This window comes from Calypte anna, chromosome 28 (assembly GCF_003957555.1).
Source record: "Calypte anna isolate BGI_N300 chromosome 28, bCalAnn1_v1.p, whole genome shotgun sequence".
Taxonomy (NCBI): Eukaryota; Metazoa; Chordata; class Aves; order Apodiformes; family Trochilidae; genus Calypte; species Calypte anna.
Window position 1 is genome coordinate 22,272 of NC_044273.1, and position 15,228 is coordinate 37,499.

The window sequence follows — 15,228 nt, forward strand, 5'->3', positions numbered from 1 at the left end:
GAAGATGTGGGGGGCCTGACCCTCCCTGGGGTCTCCCTGCTCTGTGCCCTGGCAGCCCCAGCATAGCCTGGATCAGCCCCCACTGCTGGGAGCCAAACCCTCCATGGCAGAAAACCAGCATTCCCAGTGACCCTAGCAGCTCCCCTTCTCTTCAGCTGGGGCACAATGAAGCCCCAGGGCACTCCACACCACCCTATAGGGCCATGCTGACAGCTACTGCAACGCAGCACAACCACAAGCACTCGGGAAAGGGAATGAAGGGTCCAGGGGTGAACTTACAAATGGAAATTCTCCTCCCAGACTGGGTTGAGATTGCCATAGATAGTTTTAGTCCTTTTTTTTGTCTTTCCAACCTGGACAGTGACATAGGGGTCACTGGAACCTGTCTTATCCTTTGCTTGCAGGCCCTGGGCACAAACAACTGCAGCCCAACGTGACACAGCCATCATTCCACCCAAGGTACACACGTGGCACATTCAGCAGAGAGAACAGACAGAGAGAGAGGAGTCAGGGCCACAGCCACCCCATGCTACTCCAACAGACACCCTGGGTGCCCCCAAAGAGCCCCTGAGGGTGAACTCACTTTGCAGGAGGGGGGTTGGAGCACAGCCAACGCCTACCTGTGATGCTGATCTTTGCCGACCATTTAGAGGTTCCGTCCAGGACACTCTGCTTCACTGCCTTCATCTGCTGTGTGTGCGTGGTCTTGGTGACTCCAAACACCTCCTGGATCAGTTCAAATATCTCTGGCTTGTTGCGCTCCCGGATCTTCATGCGGTCCTTGAGCACCATGATGATATTCTGGGTCCGGTCCTCTGCTCCGTGCTTGGAGCTCTTCTCTGCTGCCCCTGGGAGAGGACAGCAAGGGTGAGACCAGGAGGGCAGGCAGCATCCAGGAGAGAACTGAAAGCTCCCCAAGCCCATCATGCATGAGTGAGTCCAACCTGGAGAGGTCTACACCCTCCCCAGGACAGATATGCCCCACTCACCACTCCCCCCCACAGCACAAAGCAGGAGATCCAGGTCTCCCCAGCCCACTCCCTCGTCCCTCTCCAAAATGAGAAGGGATGAATGTAGTAGGCAGCAGCTCCTTACGCTGCAGGCAGTCGGCATTGAGCAGGTCCTGGCACTTCTCATGGCATTTTACACCACACTCAGCACAGCGCATGCCCTGCCGGGCAATGCCCCAGAGCAGTCCCTCGCACTCGTAGCAGTAGGTGGGGGTGGTGGCCGTCCACACCTCGAAGTTGTGAGGCGTTGTGCAGGAGATGGGGTACACTAAGGCTTGCAGGGTCTTCTTGTAAACATGGTTTTTCTGCACAAGGACCAAAGGAAGGGGGAGGAGAGCTCAGGCCCCATCCATAGACAAAGTCACCGCTGGGTGTGGACAAACCAGGCAAAGGACAAACACCACCCCACAAGAGCATCCTGGCTGCCACAGCATGGCAGGAGGAGGACGCTGGTGTGGTGCAGAGCCCTTGCCTCCATTTCTGCCCCAGCCAGTGGTGCTCAGCCCTCCAAACCCCTCCGCCTCAGCACCTACCAGCTCCTCATTGTTCAAGGTGCTCGAGGCCAGCGCAGATGTGATTCCCGCTTTCCTGGACTGGACCAGGGACTGTGGGAAAGAAACACATTTCTCAGATCTGAAAGACCTGTCTGACAGATCTGTCCTTCCCATGCTCACTTGGGGTCTCAGTGGCTATAAAACACCCAGGATGTCACTCAGCCCATAGAGGGGTGGGTGCTGGCTGCAGGGGCTGGCAGCAGGACAGATCCCCCATCCAGCCTCCCAGGATGCAAAGCACCTCCCTGCTGTTCAGTAGGACTGGAAGGAGTTGAGCAGCTCATGACACTCCCAGTCCAGCCTCAGTAGGGCAGTGCTTCTTCAGGTGTGTCTGAGACCCCAGTGACATCTGGGTGGAGGGCACTTACCATTGCCTAGGGGCAGCCAGGGCCAGCAAGGGAGGAATAAAAAGCTGTTAGTGCAAGAGACTTCCCAGCAGAGCAAGTTCTGGCCCCCTCCCTGCCAAAACGAGTGGGAATCCAAGCAACACCAACCCTTCACCTGGCCAGTTCGATCACTGGGGGGCTTCCCACCCCAAGCCACAGCCAAATCCCAGCAGGGAAAGGCAGCAGGACCCCCACCCTCTGCCCACACCATCACCACACTCACATCCCAACCCTCCAACACTGACACAGCACAGTGCAGAAGCATCAGCAGCTGCCTGAGCGGACTGGGGGTGGGGGGGCACTGCGGTCGGAGGCAGCAAGGTGGGGGGGGGGCAGCGTGATGGGAGAGGGGCAGACGGGTATGGGACAGGATGGAGGCACCCTGAGGAGGGCACAAAGTGTAAAGAGAGAGGGGAGGAGGTGAAGGTCACCTAATTCTGGGTGCCAAGAGTGTCTGGTTTCCAAAACTGCTGCCTCTTGTCACCAAGGGGGGGTGACAGCTGAGTGACCCTGTGCAGTACAGCCTAGGGGTGGATGGGACCCCAGCATGGAGACTGAGTGGTAGTGGTACAGGGTGACAATGGTGGGGATAGGAGCACAGGGGCTGTGCAGCTCAGGAAAGCTAGCACTTGCCTCCTCTGGTGCACAGCTTCATCTGCCCAGCACCAGCACAGCCCAAGCTGGGGGGCTGTGGCACGAGGGATGGGAAGGGACTGGGGATGTGGAATGGAAAAAAAAAATGGAAAACCAGACACAGGCCCAGGAAGCCCTGGGCTGATGCTTGGTGTAGGGACAGGACCCTGGAGCTCCGTTAAAGAGAAGCACCCTTGGGTGGGGAGAGCCCAGCTGTGCCATCCTCGCAGCTCACCACTGTGTGAGCCAGGAGATCCCCAGAACAGCCAGGGACACCCCGGACCCCCGCAGCAAGGCTGGAGGAGGCTGAGCAGGGCTGTCTGGCATCACCCAAGGGTGCTCTCTCTTTAACCCCTCGGACTGCGCTCACCAGATCGCTGACTAGAGGGAGAGATTTGCGTCCACGCTTAATGTCGGGCATGCTGTTAATGCAGCGCAGAAACCTGACTGCCGCCCCGCTGCCGCCAGCAACGGCCAAGCCGGGCCAGAGGAAAGAAAACAGAAAACATAAGCCATGTTAGAGGCGGGTGGGAGCAGGGCACGGGCGCCCAGCGGGGCACAGCAGGAGCGAAGCCGGCAGCTGTGGGGTGCAAGGCGTTAGGAGGAACCTCACCAAATCGCTAACTAAGGGGATGGGTTTTCGCTTGCGTATGTCCGGCATGCTGTCTATAATGATCAGCCCACCACCAGGCCTGCAAGAGAGACGAGAGTCAGCAGGGAAGGTGGAAACTGAGGCATGGTGGAGTCCCCCTGCTATTGCCCCAGGTTTGCTGGGAACTTGGTGGACAGGCCTGGTGCCCACCTTTGGGGCTCCCATCCCCACCACCTCCCTAGCGGGGGAAGGGATCACCAGACTGAAAACTGTGGGGGCAAAGGGATTCTGGCAGAAAACTCCAGTTTTCCCCACATGACAATATTTTGCTTCATTTAGTATGAATGTGAAACGCAGGGAGGAGCCAGCCCAGTTGGCTGAGTCAGCTTTGGCTTTGCATCTGGGTTGGGGGAAATGCTGCTCAGCAGCCTCTGCCTGCATCAAAACCTCGGGATGATCTGGTGGGTTCTGCAGGGAACCTGACAGGTTCTGCCTGAGCTGCCTGTGAGGGCGAGATGGGGTGAAACCCACAGCTCAGCCAGCTGCAAGCTCATGGCTTTCCACAGTACCTCTCAAGTCTCACATCACAGGAGAGAGGAGGCAGCTGCCACCTCAGATCTGTCCTTTCCCAACCCACTCACCTTCTTGCTCTCCCCCTTGTCAGGGACTCTCAGGGACATGGAGTGGTGGCATCTCTGCTGGCTCCTCCCAAAGCACCAAGTGACCAGCATTCAGTCCAAAAATCTGCCCCTACTCCCCACACGCCCACAACTTGGCAACACTTCCCCATGCCAGCTGCCCCACAATGAGATCATTAATCACATCCTAATGATGAGGGGAGAGCCACCCACAAGACCCCAGCAAGGGCAGAATGTACCCCCCCATACTCACCCGCCTTTGAACCACAGTGATTTCGCTTCTCCATCACCTTCCCCACGGGCCTGCAAGACACAGGGAAGGTATCAAGGGTGGATTTTGCTCCCCAGGAGTGGGTGCTGCTGGCACCCAAGCTCACAGCTGGCACCCACAGCACTGGGGAAGCAGGTTTAGGGTTTACAAGGTGGGAGGAGAATAGCATGTTCCTAAATCAGGGGGGGGGGCCTTGCCAGCAAAGAGCTTGCACAGATAATAAAGTATCTTCGAGAGGCTGAGCTGGGTGGGCTTGCGGAGAGGGGTTTGGGTGGCAAAGCAGAGGGGATGGCTGCAAAAATTCTGGGTTCCAGGGATAGAAGCAGCAGTGCTGGAAAAGCTCAGCAAGTCTGCAAGGACCCAGAGGCACATGTAGAGAAGTGCAGGGACACAACAGAGCACGGGGGACACCAGGTGTGTGCAGGGAGCCCTGCTGGGCCAACTCCCTTTGCAGGGTGAGGGGTTACTCTAAGGGAGAAAGAAGGAAAGCCAATTGTCTCTCCCTGGCAAGGCAATCCCTGCACATACCCCCACAGACACACTGGGGAGCACACAGGAGGCTGGGCAGGTCCTGTGCTTACCTGCAGGCAGGCTACAGCCCTTCCCTGTGGGAAAGGGAGACGCGGGTGCAAGGGCCATGGTGGTGGGCAACTGAAAAGAGAAGCGGTGGGGAGGGGAATCAAAGCCCCAGGGGAGCGAATCCAGAGCCAAAACAAAAAGAAAAGATGGAGGATGGAGTCTAAAAACAGAACAAAAAATTGTCAACTCAACACAGGGGAGAGGCCGGGGGAGGCTTGCAGCAGCACACTGCATGCAGCACACACCAGGGCAGCGGGGGGGGGAAGGTCCTCAGTGCTCACTGCCCCTTGGGGGGTCCCACTGCCCTCAGGGTGTGGGATGTCCATGAGAGCAGATGTGTCCAGTAGATTCCCAGGCCCAGGAAGGGGCTGTGCCCCCAGCCCAGTGTGCAGGACCAGGGCTGGGGAGCCAGGGGGTGCTCACCTCTTGCAGCTGCATGCAGACCTTGTTGAAGGCTCTCAGCCAGTTGGCTTTGGCTCGTGCTTTGGGGTCCTGCACCTCTACTTCTGCCTGCTCCCTGCAAGTATACACACCTCAAATCACCCCCCAGCACAGCACCAGGGAGTGGGGGACAGCCCAACATGCTGGGCAGGACTGAAAAAGGTTGCCCAGAGAAGCTGTGGCTGCCCCATCCCTGGAACTGCTCAAGGCCAGGTGGGATGTGGCCTGGAGCAACCTGGTCTGATGGGAAGTGTCCCTGCTCATGGCAGGGGGATTGAGACTGGATCCCAAACCAGTCTGGGATTTGATAATTCTATGACTGAGGCTGCAGTTTAGGGACCCATATGGGTCTTGAGCCAGTGTGGCCATAGCAAAAAAACGTTCTTGCTAGCAGGAAGGACTCTAAAAAGGCCCTTTCCAGGTCCCACTGGAAAGGGCAGCAAGGGTCAAGGTAGAGCAATGGGAAGAAGACAGGAGTTCCCCCTCCCTCTGCCTTGGGCACCCAAATGACATGGAGGGATCCCTCCAGGAGCAGGGCACTGCTGGTGACACAAGCAACAGGGATTAAACATCCCTCAGCCCTCAGTGTCCTTGCAGGATGTCCTCTGACTGCTCCCACCATGCTGGAACCTCCTGGGATCGAGAGCTCCCAACAGCCCTATGTCTCAGAGCCCAGGAGGACCTGCCATCCTGGACATGCAGATTGTTGTAGGTTTGTTGTTTTGTTTTCTTTTTTTCTCCTCTCTTGCAAAATCAAGACACAAAGAAAATAAAACCTCCAAACATCCCAGCCCCAGAGAGAGCCTGGTGTGATGTGACACTGAAGATGAGTTCCCAGAATCAGGCTGGGATGAAGTTGTGGGGAGCTCAGGACACAGCCCTGATCAAAGCAGCCCCCTGGGGCCTTGCCTGTGCTAATATGTGGTCCCCAGCACTAATCTGTGGTTCTCAATGCTAATTTAGGGCTCTTGGCACTAATTTGGGGTCCCCAACAACAAACTTATAGTCTCCAGTGCCCAATGCATGACGCCTGAGCCCTCTGCCTGGAGAACAGGCAGCACAGGCAGACACAAACTTTGGCCACCTTCACCAGGACTTGGGCCTAAATACTTATTAAAAAAAAATAAAATAAAAAAAAATCTTGTTACACATTACTTTAAATTAGAGATTAGAGATCCTCGACTCTGGTCTATAATTTAAACTAAATAAAAGACCAGTAAAGCACATTACACTTCCCCTCTGCCACAGCTGTGGTGCTCACCAGGCCATGTGAGTGGATACACTCAATAACTAAAGGCAGAAACCAAAATATGAATTATTCACATGCTATACCGGGGACCTGGCCACCAAATCATTCATCTGCACAGCACAAGAATCCAGGGATGAGCTTTTGCCAGTGGTTTAGGGAGAGGATTGACTCCTGTGAAGGAAATTTCCTCCTCTGACCATGCTGAGCTCCAGGTACCCTCTCCACACAGGGATCCAACAGCTTGAGCCAGAGAGGAATCACAGCCCCAAGCTCCCACTTTCCCCCTCCCAGGTTATAAATCTGCACCCTCAGCAACCCTGGCGGGATCCTGAATGCCCTGAGTTCTACCTCTGCTTAGCAGAGCCTCGGTGGCTGGGCCAGGGCAGGGTGCCCAAGGAGGGTGGCCAAGGTGGGCTTCCCCCTCCTCAATGCCTCAGGCACCTAGAAAAACCCCAGACATGGCAGCAGGCACCTGGCACTGCCCCTTGGCATCACCAGCACCAGCCACCTCCAGAGCATCCTTGGTCTCCCCAGGCACAGGGCCATCCCAAGGACAACATCTCTCCTACCTCTCAGCAGTCTCCAGGGGCTCAGGTTCAGGGGCCACCTCTGGCTTGGGGGTTTCTTCTGCTCCCTTCTGGGCCTGGAGGGTCTCTAGGGTTTCCTGGGGGGCTTCCTCCTTCCTCTCCTCCTTTCTCTCCTCCTTCCTTTCCTCCTTCCTCTCTTCTTTTCTCTCCTCTTTCCTCTCCTGCTGTTGCAGCTTTGATGGTGGGACCAGCTGGGGTTGCTGGGGTGAGAGCTGCTGCCCAGGGGGTTTCTGCAGCGGGGGGTAAGCATCCTGCTTGGGGGCTTCATAGGTGTCCTGCTCCTGCAGGTCCTCCTCCTGCTCCTCCTCCTTGGAGTAGCCTTCCTCATTCTCACTGTAGTCATCATTGAACTCCTCCTCCTCTTCCTCCTCCTCCAGATAAAGGTCATCATCCTCATCTTCCTCCTCCCACCGGGGAGAGTCCTTGTGGTAGCTGACAGAGCTGTGGCAGGAGTGGTAGGAGTCTCCATCCCGCTCATCCAGCTCCGAGTCCCGCAGGCTCTCGTTCTCAAAGTCCTCACTCAGCTGGGAGCTGCCCTGGCTCAGCTCGGCCGACGAGGCATAGCGGCTGCTCCCTGTGGGGCTGCAAGGATGAAGGAGACAAAGCCAGAGCTCCAGTGGATCTACAGTCAGACCAGCCAGAACCCCAGGGTCCCTGCACCACCAGTGGGCACAGCCCCAGGTCAGCACCATCCCCCTCAGCTCAGGACTCATCAAATTGTTTTGGTTGGAAAAGCCCTTTCAGATCATCAAGTCCAACTGTTCCTCCAGCACTGCCCAGTCCCCTCTGCCCCATGTCCCTCAGCACCACATGTCTAGGGATTTGAAACCCCTCCAGGTATGGGGACTCCACCCTTGCCCTGGGCAGCCCGGGCCAGGGGTGGATAAACAGGGCATGACCAAAGGGGACCCAGGAGATGGGGTGTGCTGGGATTGGGCTCCCCCAGGCTGGGACATCCAGAGGGCTCTGAACTACCTACCTGTGCCTGGGCTGATGTGGGGACATGGGAGATGGTGTCTGTCCCCTTGGCCCACCCCTGCCAGAAGCAGGGGGCAGAGCACAGCCAGGAGCATCCCCAGCCAGATCCTGCCCCCCACTTCTGCCAGACATCCCATCCTGCCCCAGACCTGCACACCTGCCACCCAACCTCTGACATCGCAGTGCTCCCTGTAGACCTCCCAGGCACACCCTCTCCCCTGAACCACATCATCCCTGCCCAGGGTCCCCTCTCCAGTCCTCCTGCCAGGACAGGTCCCTTCCCACTGCCCCATCTGCCCCGCCTGGACCTTCCTGCACCCCCCTCTTGTGGCAGCACAGAGGGGTCCTTGTGCCCTAGGAGAGGATGGGGACAGGAACAAGGACAGGGTGACCACAGGGTTCTGTGGGGAGAGGCTGACATAAGCAGACATGCAGACAGAACATGGACATGCCTAGGAAGAGGCCTACACCACGTCTCCAGCACCGGCAGCCAGGACTCAGGGGTGGGCAAGGGGAAAAGGGGACAAGGTAAGAGGATGGGCAGAGTCCTGGGCCCACAGTGGCAGAGAGCCAGGGGACATGGCAGGGAGGAACGTGCTGAGGATGCCCAGGCTGGTCCCAGCAGGGAGGGGCACTGGCATCATCCATGTACCTTGGGAAGGCGACTTGGGGCACAGGGGTGCAGGAGTCACAGCTCATGCCTGGAAACCCCTCAGCTTCACAGCCTGAACCTGGCCTGAGCCAGGAGAGGGGCCCTTGGCACATGACAAATCACTGTGTCAGGCTTTTGCCCAGCCAGGTGCTCCTCGCCACAGAGGGTGGCATTTGAGTCCCCAAGCTCCATCTCTCTGGCACGTGGAAGAAACTGGCTGCTGGTGGCTGTGCTGACCAGCGGGACCAAAGTGCCTGGGTATTGACCCCATGGGCAGGGACACAGCATCCAGCAGGGACACCGTGGGGCCAAGGGACACCTGGAGCATGCCAATGCTGCTTCTCTGCACGGCAGGGAGAGGGGAACCCTGCGGCAGTACCAGGTCACCCTTGCTGAGGGACTGGTGTTGGCCTCACCATGGCTTGTAAGGACCGACCACAGCACTTTGCGACGGCACACGGCACGCAACAAGGTAGTGACCCACCTATCCGATAAGTCTAGGGACCGCCTGCTCTCAAGGGAAGGCTGGCGGCTGGTCCGCCTGCTCGACTCGGAAGCGGACTCAGCGTCACCACAGCCGTTTGTGGCAGAGTAAACGCTACCATAGCGTCTGCCAGGGAGGAGAGGAAGATGATGAGCAAGGTTCCAGGCATCACATCGCCGCTGCCACCCGCCACGCCCTGGCATCCCCTCCACTGTAAGGAGGCCGGCAGGGAGGCTCTGGCACCTTGGGCTGGATGTTGATGAGGAACCTGGCAGTGCTGCCACCATGGGGACGAAGCACCAGGCAGGTGTCCCTGTCTGCAGCTCTGCCTACAGCCATGTTTCCACCCCACCAGCTCTAGATTGCTGGGGGCTTGAGGGTCCTGAAGCCCGTGAGGGTGATGACCCAAAAGGGATGGAAAACTTTTCAGTGAGAAGAAAAAGCTTGGGACTGGCACCATCCCCCCCTGCCTCACCTCAGCATCCTTCCCTCTGTCACCCACCGTCCCTGACATCACCTTTGGGATCTGCTGGTCTCTGCCACCAGGTCAGGGGTCAGGAGGAGATTGAGAGAGCAGGTCTGCTAGGGGGCCTGGCAGTACCTGATGGGACGATGGTCCGAGTAGTCCATCTCATAGCTCTGCATGGAATCAGTGTAGGAGTCATGGGAGCTCTGCTGCTGGTGCCTCATGGGGTACTGGTGGACAGAGGCATTGGGCTGGGAGGTGGTATAGTAGGGTGGGGGGATGCTGTTGCTGGTCTCGCTGCGGTAATCACTGTCCCGGTCATCCACAGTGCTGTCGGGGTCATCGTCTGCAAGGGGTCACAGTGAGCAGGACAGGGGATCGCTTGGCCGCTGCTGGAACCAGGGAGGCCCCAGCCCAGCACAGCTACTGCCACCACTGTGTCCCCACCTCTGTGGGGCTGGGTTAGGGAGACAGACCCAGGAAGGAGTGAGGGACAAGCTGTTCTCTGCAGGGAGGGGTTTGGGGGATGAGGGGAGAGCAGAGGGGGAAAACGGGCTATAGGGAAGGGAGAAGGGGAAGACAGGATGTGGGGAACCTCTCTCTGTCCCACCCGTGCCCTGCCATAGAGGCAAAGCCCAAGCTGCTCATTGCCACCAGGGCACCATGAGGGCACAGAGCCTCAGTGTCCCCATCAGTCTGTGGGGACAGCCCAGGACAGGGCACTTGGTGCCTCCATCCTCACCCAGCACAGACCCACAGTGTGAGCCACAGGCTGGAGCAGAGTCCCAGGTCCCCTGAGTCCCAGACTACAGCACAGCACCTGGGGACACCAGGCTGGGAGGAGAGGAGGGGACAGGATACTTACTCTGATGTTCTCCCCAGCCAAAATAATTCCAGTTGCCTACAAAAAAAAAAAAAAAAAAAAGGGGGGGGAGGGAGCAGAGACAATGAGGATGGAGGCAGCTCCAGGGCAGCAGCAGGATCCGCCTGGGAGGAACCAGCATCTCCCAGGCAGGGTGGCAACAATCTGGGCTGCGTTCAGTGCCCCAAGATGGGCTGGGGACAGCACCCAGGATGGGGCACATCGGCACTGAGTCGTTCTGGGGACAGGAGCTGGGGCTGGGCACAGTGACATCCAGCTATGCCTGGGACAGTGCTGGGCTGTGCATGGCCCTGGTCCAACTAGAGGAGGGGCAATTGAGGTGTGGGTTGGGACAAACAGAGCTGCCACCCCAAGTCTCCCAGACCCCTCTGCTGATGCCTCCACTGAGCACCCCCCTTGCCAGCCTAGCTGCCTCTCACCCAGGGGACTGTTTGTAACAACCCCATTGCTGTACCTCCCACCCCTCCCTGCTACAGCTCAGCCCCATGGGAGAGCTCACACACGGTAGAGCAGGGAGACAGCACAGAAACACTGACACAGAAGGGAGGATGAGAAGGGGAACAGGGACAGGGGGGACACTGGGCTCCAGCCACCCCAAGGCAGCCATAGACCCCACTCCAGCGGGGGCTTTGGGGTGTCCCACAGCAGGGAAGGGACAGGGCAGCACTTACAGCACTGGGAGCTGGGAACAGGCAGAGGCTTTTCCTGCTCCTCCTGGAAGGAAAACTGGAGAGAGACAGGCAGGTGAGGTCTGCCCACTCCTGCCCAGTCCCAGCCCCAACTCTGCCTACACTTACATCATCCTGGTCCCTCATGGCATTCAGCTGCTCCAGCTTCTTGGCCCAGTACCTGGCCTCCTCCTCGGGGATATCTGCACAGGCGAAGTGTTGGTGCACAAACACACACACAGCCTCATTCAAAAAACAGGCCCCCAGCTTTTGGGCTACAGGATCAGACATCAACTCCCCAGCCCCATGAGCATCCCTGGGGCAGGGGGAAAGGCAGGGTGGTCCTGAGGTGCCCAGGGATGGTACCCACCCAGTGGCAGCTCGAAGCGGGTGTCAAGGAGGATACGGTGGAAAGTGGGGTCCTTGGTGCCTGAAATCTCATTATCAGTCATGATGACCTGGGAGTCAAGTGTGAGCCATTCCCCAGGACCCTCCTGTGAGGCAGAAAAGGGGGTGAGATGCTGGGACTCCCTTCTCCCCAGCCCCACAACCCCCTGTTCACAGCATCCCACCCCAAGAAGGGTCTTCTCCAAGCAGGGCTGGGGACAGGCTCTGTTCCCAAGGAAGGACAGTTGGGGGGGGCTGTATATCCCTCCAGGTCCAGCAGGGGTTAGGGGTGCCTGGCTCCCTACCTCATTGGACTGCCGGATGGTGCGAAGAGGGATCCACACTGTCCCCACCATGGTGTCCCAGATTAACCCCTTGTTCCACACCTCCACAGTCAGCCCCAGGTCCAGACGGTTGATCTCGCTGGGGATGGGGAAGAGGCAACAGGTCACACCTCACCCTGTCTCCCCCAAGCCCACCCCTGGAATCAGCTGAGCCTCCAGGGAGGGGGGTCAGGGGGAGCACTGGCAGTGGGGGACATCCCCTGATGGAGAGTGGGGGTCCCAGGTGTCCCCTGGACACTCACAACATGAAGTCCTGCTCCCAGGAGGGCAGGTTGCCCCGCACTGCGATGGTTGTGCTCTTGACATTCTGCACCTTCAGTGTCACGTAGGTGTTAAACTTCTCTGTGGGAGCAAGAGAAGGGTGAAATAGCCCCCAGTGTCCCCCTCAACCACACCCCAGTGTGTGTGTGTGTCTGCCTGTCTCAGACACCCCCCCACTGCGATCCTCCGTTAGAGTCACCCCCTCACTGGTCTCAGCACCCAAGCCCCAGTCTGCTGGGCAGGATGGACCGTGCTGCTGCCAGAGGAGCCCTGGTTGTGAGACCCCCCCAGTCCAGGCTCCCCCATCCTGTCGAGGACACCCCCATCTCAGCATGTGCTCCCCCCCCTCACTGGCCAAATGATGCTGAGCCTGAGGTCCACTTGCCACCTCACCCCTGCCCCTCCTCTCATCCTGTCTCATCCAAGCAGCCCAACAGCCAGGCCCCTTTCCCCAACCCCCCTGAGAGGGGGGGGGGGGGCAGGACGGCACGCGAGGGGCGGTGCTGCTTACCTTGGGGCCCGTCGAACTTGGCTTTTTTAACTGTAAGAGAAAGGGAAGGAAAAGGTTCAGCCTGGGGACTCCCAGCAGGGTGCCAAGGGGGTAGAAGGACCCCAGGCCTGGCCACCCCCCGCTGCTGCAAGAATGGGCAAGCCGGTAGGATCCTTCCTGGTGGTGTAAATCAGGAGTCCCCAGTGCCAGGCACGAGGGAGGGGGCTCGGCCAGGAGTTGGGAGTGGGCACCAGATGGCGCCCACTAAAAGAAAAAAAAACTGCTACTTCAGGGTAATTTGAAACATCTCATTGCACCCCCAAAAGACCATCCTGCCTCTGCTGGGGGAGTTAACCACCCCTGCTCCCGCTTCCGAATTCAGATCCAGGTGAGCAAACAGATGAAATTACCATACCGGAGATGGGCGGAAAGGGGGCGGAGCATTCTGGCTCCAGTCCTGCCCCCCCCTTCCCCCAACCCCTATGTCTTCGTTAAGGCTCAGCGATTTCCTGTCCCGGGGGGGGAGGTGGCTGTAACCCTCCCTCGCCCCACGACAGCCCCAGGAGAAGTGGACCCGCTCCCCTGCAACAGGGATCTCCCAAACGCCCTCCCACAGACTCCCAGCCCTGTTCCCCTTCGGAGGAGGCACCAAGGGGCTGGTTCCCATCTTGCCCATTGGGGTGGGAGTTGCTGCGGCTGGTTCGGATCCTGCTCAGCACCTCAGGAACAAATCCCCCCCCCCGATCTTCGCCAAGCTTTACGCCAGGGCTTCCCGGGGAGGGGGAGGTTCATACCGCCCCCATAATGGGAAGGCAAAGTTATGACGTGCTGGGGGGAGAGGAGGGCAGGAGGGGACCAGGCTGGGGGATGTGAATGACACAGCACCCAGAGAGAGGTTCCGTGAGGCTGGTGCCAGAGCCAGGGGACAACGTGACCCGGGAGGGATGAAAATAGACCCGGCGATATTAAAGGAAATTTGATTTCAGAGCCGTATCACCCGCCAGCCCCGTCGGGCCCAGCGCCGGGGTGGCAGGGGCTGCCACCAGCTCCATGTGCTTGAGGGTGGTGACACACACCCCGCCCCAGCCTGAGGGGAAACTGGGGCAGGGGGGAAACATTGGCTCAGCCCCGGCAAACTTGTTGGGAAATAATTGGGAGGGCTTTGGCTTGGCAGCCCACCCTGTGCCACCCAAAGGGTGAGGCTTCGGGTGGCTCCAGTCAGTGACTTTCCCCGAGGGAAGGTCACCAGCCATGTCACCGGCCCCCATCTTCCTGGGGCATCACGGGACTCTGGGAGCTGCAGCTTCACATAAGGATGGTGGGGAGTTCACATGAGGATGGGGGGTGTTGGCTCGAGGCCACGAATAAGCCTCTAGGGTTCCAAAGATCCACCAGTGTCATCAGGCTGGAAGCACACAGCCTTGCTGAGCATTGCTATATATTATAGATATATTTATTATTAAATTCTAGAAAATGCATTATTTTCTATACTATATGATTATTAACTCGCAATACAGTGCATGGTGGCAGCATTTGCCCATACTTGGTGCTGCATATGGATCCCTGGTGCAGGACCACCTCCTCTTAGCCCCCACCCAGATACACCCACTGGGTTCAGCACCACCCTCCTCTCCAAGCCACTCCTGAACCAGGAAAACAGAGGAAGGAAAAGCTCCAAAAATACTCGAGGTGACAGGAACAAACAATTTCCCAGGGAACACATGACTCTCCTTGCTGTCAACTACTGCTGGGGAGATGTCCTGCTGTCACCATATGTGGCTGAGGGCCCACAATGGGCTGTGCCACACCCCCACCCATGAGTCCTCAAGGCGTGGTGGGTCCCAGGGTGCCATCCTTGGGCTAAATTCAACCTGAGAGCCCAGACAATGAGTCAGAGACAGTGGGACTTCACAAGGGCTGGGTACAGAAGGGACTTCCTAGGCTGGGGTGATCAGGCTCCTCTGCAGGCATCTTGCAACAGACCTGTATGTCTGTCCATCCCTCTGTCCATCCATCCATCCATTCATGTGTCCACCTACTTCTCTGTCTGTCTATCCATCCATTCATCTGTCCACCCATTTCTCTGTCTGTCCATTCTTTGGCTATGCAGCAACTGATCTGTCTCTCCATCCATTTCTCTCCCTCCATCCATCTCTCTACCCATCCACCCCTCCCTACTTCTATGCATCCATCCTCTCCCTCTGTCCATCCTTTGACCATCCAACCACACATCTGTATCTCCATCCACCTCCTCCCTCATTCTGTCCACCCCCCCTCTGTCTCCCTGCTCACCTCCCTCCCATACAGCTGCCCACAGTCTCCCCCTCTGTCTCTCCAGACGGCCATCCACCGCCCATCCATCTGCCTGTCTGTCTTCCCCCACCTTCCCCAGGCCCCCCCTGACCCCTTGGCATCTCTCACCCCACCCCTCCCAGTGCCACCTCTGTATATGTCACCCAGGAGCATCCCCCGAGCACGAAGCCCTTGGAAGCTGCGGTTGGCCCCGCCCCACCTCATCAACCCCTCCTCCCCCGAAAGGCTGGGGTGGCACTTCCACCCCTGGAGCCCCAAAAATAGGGTGATAAAAATAGTGACGTCAGGGCAGCAGGGGAAGTCCAAACCCCCTCGGCAGCTCTGTCACTACCCGCCCCCAGACTCACAGGGGGTGTCACCGC

The 15,228-nt window shown here is 58.4% G+C and overlaps 1 protein-coding gene across 1 annotated transcript in view; it reads right to left on the reverse strand.

Moving 5' to 3' along the window:
* Positions 1-15,228, reverse strand: part of LOC103532631 (protein unc-13 homolog A) — a gene marked incomplete at its 5' end in the record, with an annotated part of 57,104 nt that overhangs the window by 19,291 nt on the left and 22,585 nt on the right. Inside the window, 16 exons of the mRNA XM_030466464.1 lie at positions 280-421; positions 621-848; positions 1,096-1,315; positions 1,544-1,615; positions 3,197-3,275; positions 4,067-4,116; positions 5,087-5,180; positions 6,923-7,522; positions 9,656-9,866; positions 10,386-10,421; positions 11,075-11,129; positions 11,201-11,274; positions 11,442-11,565; positions 11,764-11,881; positions 12,045-12,144; positions 12,575-12,604. Coding sequence (XP_030322324.1) covers positions 280-421; positions 621-848; positions 1,096-1,315; positions 1,544-1,615; positions 3,197-3,275; positions 4,067-4,116; positions 5,087-5,180; positions 6,923-7,522; positions 9,656-9,866; positions 10,386-10,421; positions 11,075-11,129; positions 11,201-11,274; positions 11,442-11,565; positions 11,764-11,881; positions 12,045-12,144; positions 12,575-12,604 — 2,233 coding nt within the window. The remainder of the gene's footprint in view (positions 1-279; positions 422-620; positions 849-1,095; positions 1,316-1,543; positions 1,616-3,196; positions 3,276-4,066; positions 4,117-5,086; positions 5,181-6,922; positions 7,523-9,655; positions 9,867-10,385; positions 10,422-11,074; positions 11,130-11,200; positions 11,275-11,441; positions 11,566-11,763; positions 11,882-12,044; positions 12,145-12,574; positions 12,605-15,228) is intronic.